The 21,936-nt window shown below is 41.2% G+C and overlaps 1 protein-coding gene across 1 annotated transcript in view; it reads right to left on the reverse strand.

The window, feature by feature from the left end:
* SLC38A6 (solute carrier family 38 member 6) overlaps positions 1-21,936 on the reverse strand; it is an 81,798-nt gene that overhangs the window by 24,044 nt on the left and 35,818 nt on the right. The window contains exons 7-8 of the mRNA XM_067463055.1: positions 9,096-9,178; positions 8,527-8,585 (exon numbers count right to left, since the gene is read on the reverse strand). Of these exons, the coding sequence (XP_067319156.1) occupies positions 8,527-8,585; positions 9,096-9,178 (142 nt within the window). The remainder of the gene's footprint in view (positions 1-8,526; positions 8,586-9,095; positions 9,179-21,936) is intronic.

A 21,936-nucleotide genomic window follows, 5' to 3' on the forward strand; every position in this document is an offset into this window, starting at 1 on the left:
TCAATATTGGAAAAGCTCAGTGGAGATGGATTCATATTCTGAGTTCTGGTTAACAAATGTTACTGAAGTTAGTCATTCTAATGCTGTTAAACCACCTGTAAGTTGGATATGGAAGGCAAACTAATGTGATAATCATATCCAATGCTTTCAGGGGGGAAGACCCATCAAAGCCAATGTGGTTTACTCAAAAACATGTGCGGGATCAATTTAGAGCACATGGGTCAAACGCGAATATGTCCTTTTATGTGGCCCTTTATGTGGAAGAAAGCGCAAAAGCCAGGTTGCAGCTAAACATAAAAAAAACCAAGATTATGGCAACAAGAATGATTGACAACTGGCAAATAGAGGGAGAAAATGTGGAGGCCGTGACAGACTTTGTATTTCTAGGTGCAAAGATTACGGTAGATGCAGACTGTGGCCAGGAAATCAGAAGACGCTTACTTCTTGGGAGGAGAGCAATGTCCAGTCTCGATAAAATAGTGAAGAGTAGAGACATCAGACTGGCAACAAAGATCCGCCTAGTCAAAGCCATGGTATTCCCTGTAGTCACCTACGGATGTGAGAACTGGACTTTAGGGAAGGCTGAGCGAAGGAAGAGAGATGCTTTTGAGCTGTGGTGTTGGAGGAAAGTTCTGAGAGTGCCTTGGACTGCGAGAAGATCCAACCAGTCCATCTTCCAGGAAATGAAGCCCGGCTGCTCACTGGAGGGAAGGAGACTAGAGACAAAGTTGAAGTACTTTGGCCACATCATGAGGAGACAGCAAAGCCTAGAGAAGACAATTATGCTGGGGAAAGTGGAAGGCAAAAGGAAGAGGGGCCGACCAAGGGCAAGATGGATGGATGGCATCCTTGAAGTGACTGGACTGACCTTGAAGGAGCTGGGGGTGGTGACGGCCGACAGGGAGCTCTGGCGTCGGCTGGTCCATGAGGTCACAAAGAGTCGGAAACGACTGAACGAATGAACAACACATGTGGCCCTCCAGATGCTGGACTACAGTTCCTGTCTTCCTCATCATTACACATCATGACTGGAGCTGATGGGAGTTGAGATACAGTTAACATATGAAAGACTGCAGTTTGTTCTGTTTAGTCAGGATAGTTGAGTTTGAATTTAGATACAAGGCTTGTGGATAGGATGTCTTGACTCTGAAATGTCCTTCAACCTTCCCCAACTTCAGAGCCACAAGTGCTACTGGGTTGCAATTCCCAGCACCCCTAGATAATCAAGAGTGATTGGAGTTGCCATTCAGTAACATCTAGGGATCCAAATTGAGAAAAATCTAAAGATGTTAAAGATGTTAAAAATATATAGTTAGCCTTCTGTTTCCATGGATTCTCCATCCAAGGATTGAATGGCCCATCGAGCATTGATGACCTCATACGTTAAAAAAACTACATGTTTACTAATGGAAACTAATGGAAACTAATCTACAGAGAGAAAAGTAGTGTGGTTTAAGTGGGAGTCTGGGAGACCAGAATTCAACCCACCCCCACCCTGATCATCTATGGAATATCCTTTAAATGACCTTGGGCAAGTCACACATCTCTTAGCATCAGGGATACACAATGGCTAACTCCCTCTGAACATATCTTACCAAGAAAACCCTGTGTCAGGCTCACTATAAGTCAGAAAAAACTTGAAGGTAGGTAAAGGTAAAAGCTTTCCCCTGACATTTAGTCCTGTTGTGTCCGACTCTGGGGATTGGTGCTCATCTCCATTTCTAAGCCAAAGAGCCAGCGTTGTTCGTAGACACCTCCAAGGTCGTGTGCTAGTATGACTGCATGGAGCACCGCTACCTTCCCATTGGAGGAGTACCTATTGATCTACTCACATTTGCATGTTTTTGAACTGCTAGGTTGGCAGAAGCTGGGGCTAACAGCAGGAGCTCATCCAGCTCCCCAGATTCAAACCTGCAACCCTTCGGTAAGCAAGTTCAGCAGCTCAGCGGTTTAATCCACAGTGCCACCGGGGGCTCCAACTTGAAGGTACACAACAACAAAAATCCACAGAATGTGGAAAAGTTACGGTGCTTTGGGGAACTTCAACATTTCAACGAGCGTGGCTACCACTGGATGGTGAACTGTGGGAACTGTCATGCAAAACTAAACAGTTTGAATTACAGTAACCTAAAGGATTCAAAGTGCAATGCAACAGGAATGTGTGCCTACAGCCACTGTGTGTCTTCAAGTAGTTTCCAACATATGGAAACTTATAGTAGGGTTTTCTGGGGGTGGGAATGTGTTACTCACCCAAGGCCACCCAATGGGTTTCCATGGCTGAGCAGTGAACCAATGCCTGGTCTCCAATGTGATAGTCCATTGCTCAAATCATGATAGGATGCTGGCTCTCTGGGCATTAGATATAAATAGCAACCCTACTGTAATGCCTACTTTTGAAACTAGAAAGCAAGAGAGAGAGATATTGAAAAAACAACAACCTCTGTCATAGACACCGAGAACTGGGAAGACCTGGCCCTTGAACACTCCAACTGGAGGTCAGCTGTGACCAGCAGTGCTGTAGAATGGCACGAATGGAGGGCGAAAGAGAGAAATGTGCCAAGGGGAAGGTGCGTCAAGTCAACCCCGACCGGGACCGCCTTCCACCTGGAAACAATGCCCTTACTGCGGGAGAACATGCATCAAGAATAGAGCTCCACAGCCACCTATGGACCCACCACCGATCTTGGAAGACAATTCTACTCGGACAATGAGAGATTGCCTAAGTAAGATATGGAAAAGTAGCCTGTTGCTCATAATCACTCAAAACACTGGGTGTGCCCAAGGAATTGGATGCACATTGGATGTCAATCATCAAATTCACCTAGAAGTCTCTTCTTGTAAGTGAAGTTGCAGAAGATTATTATCTCCTAACCTTTGCAGGAGGGTTTTTTTTGCCATTTTTGAGAGACGCAGCCCTTAGGGAATTCCGTTGACAGCTTTGAAGTCTGATATTTATCAAATGGTTCAGTTCCTTAATGGGTTGGATGTCTCGCATGGTGGACAACATTTTTGCTGGACAGCCTTTCCCGATTTTTATCTTTCTTTTTTAAAGAGGGAACAAAAATAAAGCGGCACACATTATTCAAGACTCGTACACAAGTCAATGCAAGCCAAGGAGGTCCAGGGGCTTTCCTGGTGATCCCAGAGCCAAAGCAGTGATTTTCTGCATACCAAGCCTTCTCAGATGGAAGGAAGGGAGGGGCAGTTATATTTACAGTAGCTTAAGTACCTGGCACTGCCCAGGTATATATTTTGTAATGGGACAAATCATAAAATGGTAAAGCTAACAACAATAAGTATTTTTATTTTTTATTACATGTCAGGAGCGACTTGAAAAACTGCATGTTGCTTCTGGTATGATAGAATTGGCCATCTGCAAGACATTTCCCAGGGGACGCCTGGATGTTTTGCCATCCTGTGGAAGGCTTTTCTCATATCCCTGCATGAGAAGCTGGAGATGACAGATGGGAGCTCACTCAGCTCCCTGGATTCGAACCACCAACCTTTTGGTCAGCAGTCCTGCCAGCACAAGAGTTCCATTGCACCACTGGGGTATATCTAATAAATAGCATTCGAAAATCCTTAATACAGAAATATGTGGGAGGAGAAGAAGATACAAAAATGAAACAGATAAGAAGGAAAAGAGCAAAGAAAATATGTATATACACAGAAAGGAAAAGAGGTAGAATGGGAAGGAGGGGAGAAAATATAAAGAAGGAATAAGAGAAAGAATAAACTAGACTTCATATATTTATTTATTTTTCCTTTTTCTCTTTTTTCTTTTCTCTCTTTTTCCTTTCTTTTTCTTTTTTCCTCCTTCCTTTTTTCTCCCCTCTACACACACACACACCTCCTTCTTTATTTTTTATTTCTATTTTTCTTTACTTTTATTTTAGTTTTATATACAATTTTAATAGATGTACACTGAAATAATAATTAAGACTATTTAAAAAAAAGAAAATGCATACTCGGACAATGGCAAGCACATAAGGTAGTTATTAAGAAATTGTGCTTATTCTCTCAGCCTTGAGCCACACTCTTGGCCTCAGAGAAAGGTAGGCACAATCCTCTTTTAATAGAATAATAATAAAACTTTATTTATGTACCGCTCTATCTCCCCAAGGGGACTCAGAGAGGTTCCCAGGTAACATCACAAAACATACAAAGTAACAACGACATAACCATAAGATTAACAAAACGATATAAGCATAAAAATTGTCGCCATAACACACATATATTAAAAGTAATCCTGCCTTTAAAAAATTTAAAAGGCCGGGCCAAGATTTGTGCAAGCCCCAAAATTCTTAAACTGTTGTCTTTAGCAAGTCGCATTATTTTGATCTTGACACTCTCAGCCTCAGTGTAAGTTTTGTCATCCCTTCCCCTTTACAATATACTTTAATATATGGGTTGACTATTGAAGAAGTGCTCATCCTACGTCTCATCCTGGCTATTTTCATGGCCTGACCACCTAAATGGCACCAAATCCTGCCTTTTCTTAGAAGTCACAGTCTCTCAGCCATGAACCAAGGTACAGGCACACAATATTTGCATTTTCTTTGTGTGTCTTTCCTCCCTTTCTCTCATACACTTTGTCCCTCTTTCTTTTCTTCCATCCTTCCCATCTTAAATCAAGAAATGGCTTCCCAAGATCTACAGAGATACTCGCCTAAACACCTCAGCAAGCAAGAGTCCAAAAGTGGCAGGCAAAATACAGAACCTCAATCAATGGCTGATATCAGATGAGCGACTCTATCCTGGGCACACAGAAAACTGGGCAACCTGGAAGGCGCTGAACAGGCTGAGCCCTGGCACCACGAGATGCAGAGCTAACTTTAAGAAATGGGGCCACAAAATAGAGTCCATGACATGCAAGTGCAGAGAGGAGCAAACCACAGACCACCTTCTACAATGCAACCTGAGCCCTGCCACGTGCACAATGGAGGACCAATGGAATGACTACAGACTTGATTTTGGATGGCATGATTTTAATAACTGTTTTAAAATTGTGTTGTTTTAATATAAATGATATTATATTATTGATGTTTAAATTTTTTATGCATTATGTCTAAAAAAAATTATGTTTGTTTTAATTTGGCTAGGTCCCCAACAAGCAAGAGTCCAAAAGTGGCAGGCTCAAACCCAGAACCTCAATCAATGGCTGTTAGCAAATGAGAGACTCCTCCCGGGCACACAAAAACCTGGGCGACTTGGAAGGCACTGAACAGACTGTGCTCTGGCACCACGAGATGCAGAGCCAACCTCAAGAAATGGGGCCACAAAGTGGAATCCTCGACATGCGAGTGTGGAGAAGAGCAAACCACTGACCACGTGCTGCAATGCAACCTGAGCCCTGCCACATGCACAATGGAGGACCTTCATGCGGCAACACCAGAGGCACTCCAAGTGGCCAGATACTGGTCAAAGGACATTTAATCAACTACCAAGTTTGCAAACTTTATGTTTTGTCTGTCTGTTTGTTTGTTAAAAATGTAAATAGAAATGCCTGGTTGCTCCTGACACGATAAATAAATAAATAAATTTGCTTCGGCTAATTTATAATTATATGCTATTATCTTTTGGTTTTCACATGTATGTACAGCATTTAATTTTGCCTTTATAATGCTGGAAACTGCTTTGAGTTTCCTTAAGGGGGAAAAAGCAGTAAATATATAAATAAATATTTTATATCTATCTAAAATTATATAATATAATTATCATTACTACTCCTGTTTTCACCATCTGCACTTATTTATTATCACTGCTCTTGGTTTTCCTCCTTTTACAATTAAAAGATCTATTTCTATGGCACCGGTACACATGGCCCCTCATTATGACACTGATGTTTAACTCAAGCCATTAAAAGCCCACCACGATCAACAAAAAAACTGACACAGCAAGCCAGACTACGCAGTGGGAGGTTATTAATCACATCCTGGATATTGGGCTAAAGGAAAGGGTGGGGAGAGGTGTGTGTGTGGGGGGGGGGGGGGTTGACCATTTGTCTGGAGGTTGTTTGCTTAAGGAGAATCCGAAATAATGGGGGCCGCCCAGTTAATCTATGCACTCAAGGCCCCAAACAGCTGCAGGGGTGACAACAACAGAGAGAAGATGGGCAGGCTGTAATTCTTGCTCACATAAACAGACTTTATCGCTTTGTAATGACTGAGTTCGTATGGATTAACCCACTCATTTCAATGGAAGCACATACCTTCCAAGAATAGGAATTCTGGGTGAAAATTACTTGACCACTCTGGATTTTGCCATTTTTATTTATTGTTATTTGCATCTTCCTCTTGCTCTAATTAGGCTAAAGTGGTGCATATACCAGTTTTGGTGATTCAGGTTAAGCAAAGAAATGCCGACTGGGTTGGTGTCGTGGAGTGAGTTTCATAGTTAAATATGAATTCTGGAACACAGCCAAAGAGCCCCAAAAACTCACAGCAACCCAGTAACTTTGATTTTACCATTTTATATAAGAGATGCCAATTTACTAGAGTATGGTATATAATAGGACTAAAGCATCCACTGATTCAAGTGTCCACAATGGGTCATGGAACAAAATCCCAGCAGATACCAAGGGTTCGCTGTGTATTTTATCGGGTTGCTATTTCATTTTGTGGCTTCCTCTTACATGTCCTTATAGTTTTCTAAGATCTACAGAGACACTCACTGGAACACCTCAGCAAGCGAGAGTCCAAAAGTGGCAGGCTCAAATGCAGAATCTCAACCAATGGCTGATACCAAATGAGAGACTCCCCCCTGGGCACACAGAGGACTGGGTGACTTGGAAGGCACTGAACAGACTGCGCTCTGACACCACGAGATGCAGAACCAACCTTCAGAAATGGGGCTACAAAGTGGAATCCTCGACATGCGAGTGCGGAGGAGCAAACCACAGACCACCTGCTGCAATGCAACCTGAGCCCAGGCACAATGCAACCTGAGCCCAGGTGTTGCTGCAAGAAGGTCCTCCATTGTGCATGTGGCAGGGCTCAGGTTGCATTGCAGCAGGTGGTCAGTGGTTTGCTCTTCTCCACACTCGCATGTCGTGGATTCCACTTTGTGGCCCCATTTCTTGAGGTTGGCTCTGCATCTTGTGGTGCCAGAGCGCAGTCTGTTCAGCGCCTTCCAAGTCTTCCAGTCTTCTGTGTGCCCAGGAGGGAGTCTCTCATTTGGTATCAGCCATTGGTTGAGGTTCTGCGTTTGAGCCTGCCACTTTTGGACTCTTGCTTGCTGAGGTGTTCCAGCGAGTGTCTCTGTAGATCTTAGAAAACTATTTCTAGATTTAAGTCATTGACGTGCTGGCTGATACCCAAACAGGGTATGAGCTGGAGATGTCTCTGCCTTGGTCCTTTCACACACATACACAAGCCGTACCCTGCCACACGGTGCTGTGGCCCAGTTTGTGTATGTGTGTTTTGTGTGTGTATATATCTGTGTATATGTATATATATGTGGCTTTGTGCATGTGTTGTAATAAAAAAAATGGTTTTTTAAGTTTCTTCTGTTGTATTTTTCAGTATTTTTATGAGTGATGGTAGTTGTATTGTGCCCAGTGGTTTTTGAGTTACGTTAATCCCACAAACAAACATTACATTTCTATCTGTCTGTTTGTCTATCTATCTACCTATCTATCTATCTATCTATCTATCTGCTGGAACACAGACTAATATTAAAAAGAACATTTAAGAGTTATGGCAATTGCACAGAGCCCATTATAGGCAAGGGTTTTGTGGGTCTTAATGCAAGTCTGAGAGATGGAATCATGCTGAAATCTATCCTATATATTTTTTAAAGTTTTCCTAAAAAGCTACTCCATATTCTCTTGTCTGAAAAAAACCACTACCAACTCAAATCGAAAACAAATGCACTCCAGGATTTAGTTTTCCATACATCACACAGAAATCAATGGCTGTAAATATCACCACTGAAATGCCCTAGTTGGCACAGAACTGGAGAGAGGAGAAAAGAGGGAGAAACCCATTCCTTTCAGCTGGAAAGAATAAGCTTTTTGATATATTAATATCTCTATATTAAATTGCTCAGAAGGGTTTTGCTGCTTCTTGTGCTTTTTCATCATTAAACGAACATGTACATTCAATTTACTTGGAATACGTGACATTTTCTTCTGCATGAGTTGCACTAAATGGTGGTTAGGAGGAAAGACGCAAGAGTCCCATTCCACACGTGGAGGAAGGGAGCGGAGAGGCAGGGAGGCTCACGAGCCAATATTTTTCATTGCCTTGTCAGCAAAACAAATACACTTTGCTGCATTTTACGGTCCAAAAAATTAACGATGGTATATCTTTTCATATATATCCCCAGTCAATGTATCCAACAGCAAAAGCACACACATACCTATGCACATGCCACACATAAAGGCCAAGACAAGGAACATTGGTTTTAGAAGCAAGTTTTAAAAGAGCAGACATCCGTTTTGAAGGAACGCTGAAATCCATCAAAATAATAAGAAAACATAAGCAGCGAACTGTATGGTTTTTTCAAAAAAAAATTGAGACTTACCACGAGAGCAAAATACGCCATAAAGAAAAATGATAAACTACTTGTGTAGCCAAGAAAGCCTGTAAAATAACAGTAAAAATAAGAGGCAATTTATAAGGAAAGTGATCCTGACGTGGAGCTAAAAGCGCTTGTAGGTATGTTTTCCATTACAGGTCTTGGTATCTGGGGCTTAAGACTCGGAATAACAACATTCCAACTTGCCTGTCACAGATCATTTATGCAGTTTTGTAGGGCAGAATTAGAACTGGCTTACCACTAATGGCATGCTATAAGTAAATGCAGCTCTTTAATGTTCTGCTGTAAAGGTTTTATTTTAGGAGGGCAGACAAAATACTACTGCAATCTCAGTAATAGGTTAACTAGGCAAAGCTGGGAATGGGGCAGAATAGGTTGCAAATAAACCCACCCCCCTCTATCTTGCTTTGAATCTTTCTCCCTCCCCACTTTGCAAACCAATAACCTATTAAAGGGTTTCTTTTAAAACCCCTCAATTAAACTGCTACTAAAAGAGAAGTAATTATGTCATTATGACAGCAATAAGCCCCCCCCCCCCTTTTAAAATTACTCACCAATTTTAGGAAGAAGTGCCAGAGGAAAGACAATGCAGACGGAGACAATCAGGAGCAGCAATCTCCCGTCAAGGTACCAGGAACTATCAGGTGAGATAAAATAAGGTGATTGTCGTGTCAAATGCCTTTTTTGCAGAGAACAACTCAATCTTCGGAAAAGACAGGTTCTTGGAAATTAAGTGATCGTCTTTAGTTTTCTACAAAATTGCTTTTGGGAGTCAGGATTTCAAAGGAATCGTTCAAAACTTTGCTCCTGCCACTTACTATGCACAGTTAGGTCAGGGAGGCCTTCACCTAATTAAATAAATCTCAAGTTGCAGTCATTCTTAGGAGTGAATTCTATCAAACGTAGTAGGATTTGGGTTGCTGTGAGTTTTCCAAGCTGTATGGCCATGTTCCAGAAGCATTCACAGAATCATAGAATCAAAGAGTTGGAAGAGACCTCATGGGCCATCCAGTCCAACCCCATTCTGCCAAGAAGTAGGAATATTGCATTCAAATCACCCCTGACAGATGGCCATCCAGCCTCTGTTTAAAAGCCTCCAAAGAAGGAGCCTCCACCACACTCCGGGGCAGAGAGTTCCACTGCTGAATGGCTCTCACAGTCAGGAAGTTCTTCCTCATATTCAGATGGAATCTCCTCTCTTGTATCTCTCCTGCTATTTCACCCACATCTATGGCAGGCATCCTTAGAGGTTGAGGGGTCTGTTGGAAACTGGGCAAGAGGGGTTTACATATCTGTGGGATGTCCAAGCCTTCGACAACACTTCAGTATTGATACATTCACACCTAGCTCCAACAGACAAGTGTTCTTTCTCCTACCCTGGACATTCCACAGATATATAAACCCAACTTTCCTAGTTCCAACAGAGTTCACAACCTCTGAGGAGGCTTGTCATAGATGCAGGCGAAGCGTCAGAAGAGATTGCATCTAGAACAGAAGTCCTCAAACTAAGCCCGGAAACCGGATGCGGCCCTCCAAGGTCACACTCAGGGTCAACCTAAGTCTGAAACAACTTGAAAGCACACAACAACAACAATCCTATCTCATCAGCCAAAAGCAGACCCACACTTCCCATTGAGATACTAATAAGTTTATATTTGTTAAAATTGTTCTTCGTTTTAATTATTGTATTGTTTTTAAGTGTTTTTTTGCACTACAAATAAGATGTGTGCATTGTGCATAGGAATTCATTCATGTTTTTTTCAAATTATAATTATAAACAGTTTGAGGGACTGTGACCTGGCCCTCTGTTTAAAAAGTTTGAGGACCTCTTGTCTAGAACATGACCATATAGCCCTAAAAACTTACAACAACCCAGTGATTCCAGCCATGAAAGCCTTCAACAATACATTGAACATCAGTGTTTGTTTGTTTGTTTGGAGCATTTGTATCCTGTCCTTTCTCGACCAGCAAGGAGGGGCTCAGGACGGCTACCAACAGGCAACAATTCAATGCCAAGCAATAAAACACATAATAAAATACAATCAATACCTAAAAGATCAATGCAGATACATTAAAACAGTTCAACAGGTTAAAAACGACATCCAAATCCATCCAAATTATGGTGCCAGTAAAAACAATCTAATCTGCAAACGCTTGCTCCCACAACCAGGGTTTAAGCTTCTTTTGGAAGGTCAAAAGGGAGGGGGGGTGATCTAACCTCCTTAGGGAGGGAGTTCTACAGCCATGGGGCTACCACGGAGAAGGCCCTGTCTCTCATTCCCACCAAACGCGACTGCAATGGCGGTGTGACCGAGAGTAGGGCCTCCCCAGATGATCTTAAAGTCCTTGATGGTTTGTAGGGGGAGACACATTCGGACAGGTAAACTGGGCCAGAACTGTTTAGTATGATTTGTTTGTGAATACATACCTTCAGAGTTGTTTTAAAATAAATAATAATATGCTCCCCAATTAATGAAGGGCACGTTCTGTACCGTAAAAAACCTTTGCAGACTTATTTAAACGATAAAACTTTTTTTTTGGGGGGGGAGGGTTATTGTTTAATTGTCTGCAGTTACAACATCTGTTTAGCCACAACGAAACCTAATAGTCCAGTGAAAACGACTGATTTTCAGTCTAACTTATTCCATAAGGCAAATGTGAGCATGATATTTTAAAGGAAAATGTGTTTGTCCCAATGGATAACCAGTCCTAAATAGTAGATACTGGTCATCCAGTATGAAAATATACTATGTAATCAGTAAACTTGTTTAAATTATTTTTTTAACCAGAAAAATAAAGATAATCTCTGAATATTTATTTACTTATTTACTTTATTTACTTTATTTAAATAAAATAAATAAATAAATATTCAGAGATTATCTTTATTTTTTATTGAATAGAAATATTTTTTTCAATCTCAGATAAATTGTGCTTTTAAGATGAATTATTCTAAGCTTTGATAACCTTTTTGGGGAATGTTTTCTTCTTTTTTTAGTTCAACTATTTTCTGTTGGTGGGTAGGATAACAACATTACTGAGACACTTAATTAATTTATACCCTACCTTTATTCCAACATGGAATACAGTACAATTAAAGAACTGGTCATGCAGAATTTAAAACACAACTAAACTAAATTTCAATTTAAGAGATACAAGGTAAAACAATAAAAACAAGTTAAAAGAGCATCGAGAGATACTTTGAAAACATAATAAAAGAAAAACATTATGCATTGATGTCTTTGTTGTTAATTAATTGATACTACTATTTTAAATGACTAATGATTTTGTACTGTGTTGCTGATACTGGTTGTTAACCACTCTGAGTCGCCTGATGGCTGAGAAGAGCGGTATACAAGTAAAGTAAATAAATAATAATAAATAAATAATATCCTTGTTTAAAAAAAGTGTATGTTCAGTGATTTACTAGATATTTGTTTACATTTAACTTACTGACAAATATGTGTACCCTACCCATTCCCTCTTCCCTACCATACCCTCTGGAAAATATTTTGAAATGACTAATAAAGAAATTACACATCAAAAAAGTATATGTTGCTTAAACTAAAAAGAAAAGCTTCCTTAGATATAAAGACAGCAGTGAGGGGACCAAGCGGATTTTCTAGGGATGGGAGTTCCTTAACTTTGGCGCAGACACTGAGAAGATTTCCTCTCATGTCTTCATCAGATGTTCTTAGGATGGAGACAAGACTGAACAGAAACCCTTTTTTTGCAGCTCTTAGCACACAGCAGGTTCACATAGGAAGCTATAGGGTTTTTTTCAAATAGTTTGGATCCAAACTGCATAGGGCTTTAAATGCCATACTCATCATTTTCAAATCTGCTCAAAAACGTATAGACAGCTAGTAGACTTGACTTAGCCAGTGGGTTATATGATCCTGATGATCCAGTTAGTAACCTGGCCAGAACCTTTTTAACCTACTGGAGTTTCTAAACAGTTTCCAAAGGCAGCCTCATGTAGAGTGGGTTATAGTAATCCAAATAGGATATAATGACCATAACCAGGTCTGACGATTCAAGGAACAGATGTAGGCAGTGCATCAGTTTTAGCTGGTGCTCCTGGACACTGGCGAGACGTGGATAACCAAGCAAAGAATCTGAGATTTCAGGAGGAGTGTAATCTCATCCAACATGGCTGAATCCCTACTCCTTGATCTGTTTCTGACTGAGCAGAAACAGCTGTGTTTTATCTGGGTTAAGTTTCAAATTTATTTGTCTTCAGTCTATTAGCAAAAGCAACTCTCTTGAAATTGGATGGAAAGGAGATACGAAGTTGGGTGTCATCAACATAGTGGTGACATCCAGATCCAAAATTTTGGATAATCTCTTCCAGCAGTTTCATGTAGATCAGTGGTTCCCAACCTTTTTTTTTCTTTGATCAGGGGCCACTTTGATCAGGGACCACTTGACCAGGGAACACTCTCCAGCATTAGGACCAAAATGGTTACGAATCAGTTTTTGGTCAACTTTAGATTTGGTTTGGTTATTTGGGGTGCTGATTCAGAAAATTGCATTGGATAAACCACATCAGCTCTAGTTTCTGATGCAGAACATATGCCATCCAGTAGTCGCCATCTGCTCGCCCACAGAAAACCATATTTAATAAGCCTCAGGACAATAAGAGGGTTTTGCGAGACCAGTCGCTCTTGTTGCAACGGTGATGCAGCGGACCATATTTTATTCTTGCGGACCATTGGTGGTCCACAGACCACAAGTTGGAACCACTGATGTAGATGTTATAGGGATAAAGCAAAACACAAAGGAATCTGAGGGATTTCGCAGGTCAATGGGATCAAGCAGGAAATCCACAGCACTAACTTTTATGTGAACCCTTCCCAAGCAAGAGCCAAACCAATTGCTGAGTGGTCTACATTATGGGGCATAATATAAGAGGTCCTTGATTAATTCAAACAACTCCAAACAGAGAAGAACTGTTTCTCTGTTGCTTCCATTGGTGTATAAATATATCTGTTGCTCTGTACTGACTTTCTGCTTAAAAAAATAATATCAGGATTATATGGAATAGAGAAGCTTCCACTCATGAACCTTCTGAATGGGAAATAGACACTGAGTAACAATGTATAAAAATGCCCTGGACGTGTGGATAATTCAGGAACATCTGGAGAGCACACAGCACTTTGTGTGCTCTCCAGTGCACACAAAAAGTACCACAGAGACTGTAAGTAAGGACAATCTCAACTAATGCAGCTTCTTTCATCACTCTTCGTGGCAGAGGCATGTTCTCCTGCTCCAGCAAAATAAATATGTCTCAAGAGAAGTTAAGAGTCCTGATGACTGTGACCTGTCAGATCATCAAAATGTTCTGAAGGAACATCATGTGAAAAGTCTTCTTGGCTAAAATTGTATCCCAGCTGATAAGGACCTTACTGCATCATCTCTTTGGGTTGTTCCCCATAAACACCTTGAGCTCAGGGTTTATTTAGCGCAGAGCATGGTTAGCACCTCATAAACAGGCCCGGGCATCATATTACCATTTAAGTAGGCCACTCACATATGGCTATGTCTGCACTGGTTGTTGAAACAAGGTGGGCAGTGCTGACCAGAGAAATATTTCATACACATTTGACCTCCCTGTGTGGGTATCTATCTATCACAAGATGTACCTAAAGGGCAGAGACCTTAAAACATGAAGGTACCAAATCTGGCCTGAACTTGGAAGCTAAGCAGAATCAGGCCTGGGTAGGACCTGGATGGGAGGCTGCTCTGTATGCTGTGTTTCAGAAGATGGTAATGGAAAACCCTGTCTGAATATTCCTGGATAGTGAAATTCATGGGGTCACCATGTGTCAACCAACTCGTGGCTTAAAGGTGTGCACACAAATATATATCTACAGCATTGAAATATTTAACCCCCCCCCCCCCCAGCAAACCTTGCTTTTGTCATATTATATAAGGAGCGCTGTTTCACTTTGTCAGCATATATAATGGGACCTGAGCACCACAAATGTTGGTATTCATAAGGCCACCTAGAACAAAACTCCATCAGATAGAAAAGACTCACTGTATCTTAAGGGAAATACATTACTCAAGACACAGTTTGTGTAGTTGCATCTCATGTGGGCATTTCTATGAACCACTGTATCTACATTTCCAGCCTCTCAGCTAATTGGCAAATGGGATGCAAAAGCACAAAGGGAAAGAGTAGCAAGTCAAATATTCCAATTGCTGTTGTGGCTTTCCAACCACTAACCAAACTGGTATCCTCTTCCAAAGTTTCTCTAGATGATCCATCATCAGCACACTCTTGGGCTTGACTTCTCCACTCAGCAAGATCAGAAACAGACTCCCTGGTCCTATTACCCCAAATGATGTGGAATATTTGCTCCTCAGGATGTTCTGGATTGCAACTCCCATTAGACGCCAAAATGATAGTTAAGGTAATGGACTGCGAGAATTACAGCCCAAAACATGTAAAGCAGAATTGGGCAGTTGCAGGAAGTCCATCTTTTAAGGAGTTCATCCTTGGGCCACACAGACCACCAAAATACTCAAAATAAAAATTCAGAAAGGGCCAAAGTTCACTTCTGGTTCTCAAAAACAACTATTTTCATTGTCAAACAGGATGCAGAGCTTTGCAATCTTTATAAAAGGTCAACTGTTGCACTTGGAAGCTTGCTCTTGGTTTTTGACCAAAAACTCATTCTTGGTTTTCGACCAGAAAAAGTCTGTCTAGGGATTTTCTAGGAACCAAGGGCTACCAAAACATTTATGGCCACTCCAACCTACATTGCCCAAAGTTTTCTATTCCTGGTCTAAACCAACAGATCCCAAATCTCCTGTCTTGGATTTATATTCTGTGCATAAATCCAACTTTTCTTCTACTTTCCAGAAAATGAATCTTCTCACTCCATGCTATATCCCATAGTTTCAGTGGAGCCAGCATGGTGTAGTGGTTTGAGCACTGACTACCATTCTGGAGACCAGGGTTTGAGTCCGTGCTCAGCCATGGAAATCCACTAGGTCACTTACGGCAAGCCACACTCCCTTAGCCCCATTAACTTCTGTGCTAAGAGTTGCCTGAGGGTTGTTAAATGTTAGAATAGACATGTAAGCATATAAGAACAGTACAAAGTATATTTAGGACTGAAGCCATATGAATACACTAGGACGGTGCTTCTCAAATCTATCATCCCATGCCCCTCTTTACATCTATAAAATAGTACTTTGTTTAGTGTGCATATTTTAATTTTTTATGTTTATTTACTTTTATAGTTTAATCTATTTGTAAGGAAGTGATATGGTTCAAATCAAAACAGTTTTATTCAGTTTTATTCAACAAATGAGCTTGATAAAAATTGCTTTCTTGAAATGAAAAATAAAGAACATTCCCCCAAAAATAGAGACAAAGGGAATGGCAATTAATTCCACTGCAATCAAAAATGAATTCTAACTACAGTTACAATTTTCTTTGTAAGTCTATAGTACAGGTATGGACAAACCTAGGCTCGGAGGCCGGATGCGGCCCCTTGGGCCTTTTCTCAGACCTTCCTCTCTCTCATCATTCTAGCCTTCCTTCTCTCTTTCCTTCCTCCTTCCCTTCCCCCCATTCGTCCTTCCTTTCTTCCCTCTCTCCCTCTTCCTCCTGCCTTACCTTTTATCTTTCCTTCCTTCCCTCCCTTTTATCTTTCCTTCCTTCTCTCTTTCCTCCCACAATCCTTCTTTCTCCCTCCCTCCATTCCCTTCCACCATTTCGTCCTTCCTTCTCTCTTTCCTTCCTCCTTCCCTTTCACCCTTTCATCCTTACCTCCCTTTTGTCTTTCCTTCCTTCTCTCTTTTCTTCCTCCTTACCTCTCTCCTTTCCCTCCCTCTTTCTCCTTCCATCCTTCCCTTCCACTGTTCCATCCTTACTTTCTTCCCTTTCCTCTCTCTTTCTCCTTCCTTCATTCCTTCCTTACTTCCCTTTTGTCTTTCCTTCCTTCTCTCTTTCCTTTATCCTTCCTTCCATCCTTCTCTTTTTCCTTCCTCCTTCCCTTCCACCCTTTCATCCTTCCTTACTTCCCTTTTGTCTTTCCTTCCTTCCCTCTTTCCTCCCTCCTTCCTTCACATCCTCTTTCTCCTTCCATTCTTCTCTTCCTCTCTTTCACCCTTTCTTTCTTCTCTCTTTCCTTTCTCGTTTCCTTCCTTCTTTCCATCACTGGGAAGCCAGTCTTCCTAGCAGGGAGTGCTGCTATGGTAGCTCTGTTCTCATTTCTAAACCAGATACATTTTGCGATGCTTACTCTAGTTCAAATGCACAATGTTTGAGTCATAGAGAACATTTTTAAAAGCAGAAATAAACTCAGCATTTTAAAACTAAATGTATTTATATTGACAACACATTCTTAATTATTGTAATTAAACTTAATACATATCAAATTATCATACTTGAGGAAGAAACAACCATCATTTGCCCTAATATTTCTATTCCTTGTACATTGGAAGCATCCCCTTTGATGTGGCTTAAGATTATGCCTTTTTTCATTTCTAATCATTTCCTCTACTTTAAAAAATCTATTGCAGAGAGGTACCCATGAAAGTTCTGCTCCCTCATAGATTAACTTAATGAAACTGAAGGCCCTTGGGAACAAGAATTTCTTTTTAAAATGTTATTTAGGCAGTTGGGAATTCTGCCCTATCAGCACTTAGTCTTTGGCTGATGTTGACAAAAGCAAGAAAGATGCTTCTTGCTTATACAGCAATTTTAAAATATTTGTTATGGAAAGAACATTATTGTTGGAGAAGGTAGCAGCGCCCAAGGTTATGGCTGCGCTCTGGAAAAGGCATTAAAAGCTGGCTGTAAATTGAATAGACTGTCTCTCCGAAGGGCCAGTTTTATTCACATAAAGCTCACTAAAGGGTTAATAATTTCACTCCTTGAGTTTTCTAAAATGTTTTGGTTTGGCATTTCTTTCCTCTTTTCTCCCCTCCTTTCTCTCTCTCTTTGGTAACTATTTTTATAAGGACTCCAATGCTGTCTCTGGCCAAATGTTTTCCTTGGCAGTTGGGACCATCCGCTGCAGGTGACTCCCTCATAAAGAGTTTATTATGGAGCAACACAAAGTTTTGGCACAGCCAGATGTCCTCCACAGATCTGGCGCATGCTATCGGAGCCTTGGTGCGTGCTGATGTTCAGGCTTTGGCAACCTTGGTTCTTGTTCCATATAGGTGAAAAAAGCCTGCAGGCTTTACGTCTCACTTAGATCTGCAGCTGGACCATTAGGCTATCCAAGCATGCCCAGATGCCAGCCAAAACTGGGGCAATATTGCTCTAGGCAGGACAATTCAAGCATTACATTCCAAGGCACTATGCTGCATATAACTGTAACTCCCAAAGTGTTCACAGTGAGAAAAACAGCTTGAAAACTAAATTTTCCCTGAGTCCAAAGAACCACCTGTAAAGGGGAGAGAAGTCATGGGCCGGTTACCGTTTCATCCGTTTAATTCATGTTTTCGTACCATTTCGTTCATTCAGAAGACTCCAGAGGACAGGAGCAGGATTCAAAATGATCTTGACAGATTAGAGAGATGGGCCGAAACTAACAAAATGAAGTTCAACAGGGACAAATGCAAGATACTCCACTTTGGCAGGAAAAACGAAATGCAAAGATACAGAATGGGGGAGTGCTGGCTCGAGAGCAGTACGTGTGAAAAAGATCTTGGACTCCTCGTGGACAACAAGTTAAACATGAGCCAACAATGTGATGTGGCGGCAAAAAAAGCCAATGGGATTTTGGCCTGCATCAATAGGAGCATAGTGTCTAGAACTAGGGGAGTCATGCTACCCATGCTCTATTCTGCTTTGGTTAGACCACACCTGGAATATTGTGTCCAATTCTGGGCACCACAATTCCAGAGAGATATTGACAAGCTGGAATGTGTCCAGAGGAGGGGGACTAAAATGATCAAGGGTCTGGAGAACAAGCCCTATGAGGAGCGGCTTAAGGAGCTGGGCATGTTTAGCCTGAAGAAGAGAAGGCTGAGAGGAAATATGATAGCCATGTATAAATATGTGAGAGGAAGCCACAGCGAGGAGGGAGCAAGCTTGTTTTCTACTTCCTTGGAGACTAGGACGCGGAAAAATGGCTTCAAACTACAAGAGAGGAGATTCCATCTGAACATGAGGAAGAACTTCCTGACTGTGAGAGCCGTTCAGCAGTGGAACTCACTGCCCCAGAGTGTGGTGGAGGCTCCTTCTTTGGAAGCTTTTAAACAGAGGCTGGATGGCCATCTGTCAGGGGTGATTTGAATGCAATATTCCTGCTTCTTGGCAGGGGGTTGGACTGGATGGCCCATGAGGTCTCTTCCAACTCTTTGATTCTATGATTCTATGATTCTAAGACCCGAAACTGTACACCTCCCTCTGGTATGAAAGTTTCAGTGAAACAAAAGGAAAGTGGCAACGATAACCATTCGGTCAGTTGATTTTCAGCACTTGGTTGTAGACCCTGGCAGGTGCAGTTGCTTTGGGACTGCTTGCCACAGATACACGCTCTTTCCAAGGAGAGTGCACGTGTGCTAAGCAGGCCCAAAGCGCCCATGCCTGCCAGGGCCTACACCGAGCGTTGAGTGCTAGCCCTAAAACCGAGGGGAAGGGGAGCGTGGGAAGCCCACCCATTGCTGAAATGGTCCATCATTTCAGAAAGCAGGATTAGAACACCGCTCTGGGCAATGGCAACTATTCATAAAGTGGGAGGCAAAAACCCGCAAAACAGCAAGTTCGCGAAAAGTGAACCACAAAGTAGCGAGGAAACACTGTATATGGACTGAATAAGATTCTCAAAACACTATATTTCCAAATGCTGGTCCTTCATATAAATAAAAAATGTGTAGTGTAATTTATCACTGTGAATAATATGTTAACTTTACAAATAAATACATAGTTGGGTTGACTTGACTTTCACTGAGTATTTAGGTGGAACACAAACTTCTTCCTGACCATCAACCCTGTGAGTTATGAATGTTGATTTTCCCTTATTGATGTTTTAATCGCAGCGCCCAAACACGAATCAAGGAACATGAAAGGCACTGCAGACTACTTCAACCAGAGAAGTCAGCCATAGCAGAGCACCTGTGAACCAGCCTGGACACAGAATATTATTTGGGAACACAGAAATGCTGGACCACACCAACAACCACCATGTCAGACTACACAGAGAAGCCATTGAAATCCACAAGCATGTGGACAATTTCAACAGAAAGGAAGAGACTATGAAAATGAACAAAATCTGGCTACCAGGATTAAAAAAAACTCTAAAATTACAACAGCAAAACAGCAGAGAGGAAACAACCAGGCACATCTTAACACCTCTCAACAAAAGATTTTCCCAGGCTCAGCCAGGCCTTCAAATGCTAATGAAGGTGGTCAGTTGAAACATTCACACCTAGCTCCAGCCCCACCCCAGCCATTCCACAGATATATAAACCCATTGTCCTAATTCCAACAGACCTCACTACCTCTGAGGATGCTTGCCATAGATGCAGGCCAAACGTCAGGAGAAATGCCTCTAGAACATGGCCCTATAGCCCGAAAAAACCCACAAGAACCTGATGTTTTAATCATTTTCAATAGAGCTATGTCTCAAAAACTCAAATCCTAACACCCTTAATACAAAAACTGAGAATGAAAAACACTTTGCTATTTGACTTTCCGAAAGCGTACTCAAAATGTTGGGCATTAACTTATGCTTTGCAGAGTATGGTAAGAGTTCAAATGCACTGAAACCAAGAGACTGAAAAAGACAACTCAAAGATAGCCTGCAGCTATTTAATTGTAGGAGCAAAAGGCAACTACAATATATTCAAAACAAGTACAAGTTATTCCGAGGTTGGAACATTTTTCTCAGCAAGCCGAACCACTTTTTTCCTCCCCAAAGTCAATTCTAAATGCGAAGTGAACACAGCTGCACAGCCAAATTGGAGGAATTATAAAACAAATATGAAAACTGGCACTGCTCCCAAAACCTAGTCCAATAACTACTCAGCGAAAACAAAAATATTTAAAATTTCAGTAACTGCCAAATTTTGCTTTGTGGTTTTTAAAAAATATGTTAACATGGTAACATGACAGCAGCAGTTTAAACGTTTCAGGCTCAGTCACAGGCCGGGTTGTATGTTTTGCATTTGGTGCGAAAACAAGGTGACTTTTAACAGGCGACGGAACCCCCTTGGAAACGAGAGTTCATCTTGATGGGACAAAAATGGATCCTGCTGCATAAAAATGAAGGTGATAAATTGTCTCTGGGCAAAATGAGGTAGGAAAGTCACCTTGCGGAGAAAGCAGGCAGATTTCTTTTTTTAAAAAAATTCAGAAACCAATAATGTGTGACTTAGGGCTGACTCTGCAAGACCAAAGCATCTACCTTGCTGTTTTAAATAGACCCCCACAATTGATCCAAAGGGCAACTGATTAAAGTTGGGATGTGTCAAACCTCCAGTTAAAAAATACAATTTTCCAGGGGGAGAAGGGCCAGTGAAAATCAATGGAATTCAGTCAAATCGAGTAGTACAAGGAGAATTACTGGAAAAGAACTGGGCTTAGTCTCAGAAAAAAATGGTGCTCAGATCTGGTCCAACACTAATTTATTATACCCTTGCAATTTCCCATCAGAGAATACATGCACCAGCAGGCCTGTCCAAATAATATCAAATTGTTGTTATTTATTCATTCAGTTGCTTCTGACTTTTTGTGACCTCTTGGACCAGCCCATGCCAGAGCTCCTTGTCGGCCATGGCCACCCTCAGCTCCTTCAAGGTCAAGCCAGTCATTTCAAGGACACCATCCATCCATCTTGCCCTTGGTCAGCCCCTCTTCCTTTTTTCTTCTATTTTCCCCAGCATCATTATCTTCTCTAAGCTTTCCTGTCTTTTGATAATGCTGCCAAATATAATATCATATTATGATGCCAAATATAATATGTCTCTAATATCCTGTCCCCCAGCGAGCAGCCGGGCATTATTTCCTGGAGTATGGACTGGTTTGATCTTCTTGAGGTCCAAGCATTCTCAGAATTTATGAAATTGTGAAATTTAAATTATACAGTAGAACAGCGGTTAAACCACCGGCTGCAGAAAGTCTCTGGATGGATCTACACTGCCATATAAAATCTAGATTATCTGATCAGGACTGGATTATATTTTATTTATTTATTTATTTATTTATTTGCTTTATTTCTATACCGCATTTTTCAGCCTAATTAGGCAACTCAATGCGGTTTACACAATAAAGATTATCACAACAATATCAATAATATCACAACAATATCCTAAGCGATTAAAACACATCATATACAGCAGACAAAATCTAACAATCATTAACAATTCATAACGCCTCAATAAGAAACCAGAATCCATTCTCGCAATCCTTGTACCATTTCCTAA

Source organism: Anolis sagrei, chromosome 1 (genome assembly GCF_037176765.1).
Source record: "Anolis sagrei isolate rAnoSag1 chromosome 1, rAnoSag1.mat, whole genome shotgun sequence".
NCBI lineage: Eukaryota > Metazoa > Chordata > Lepidosauria > Squamata > Dactyloidae > Anolis > Anolis sagrei.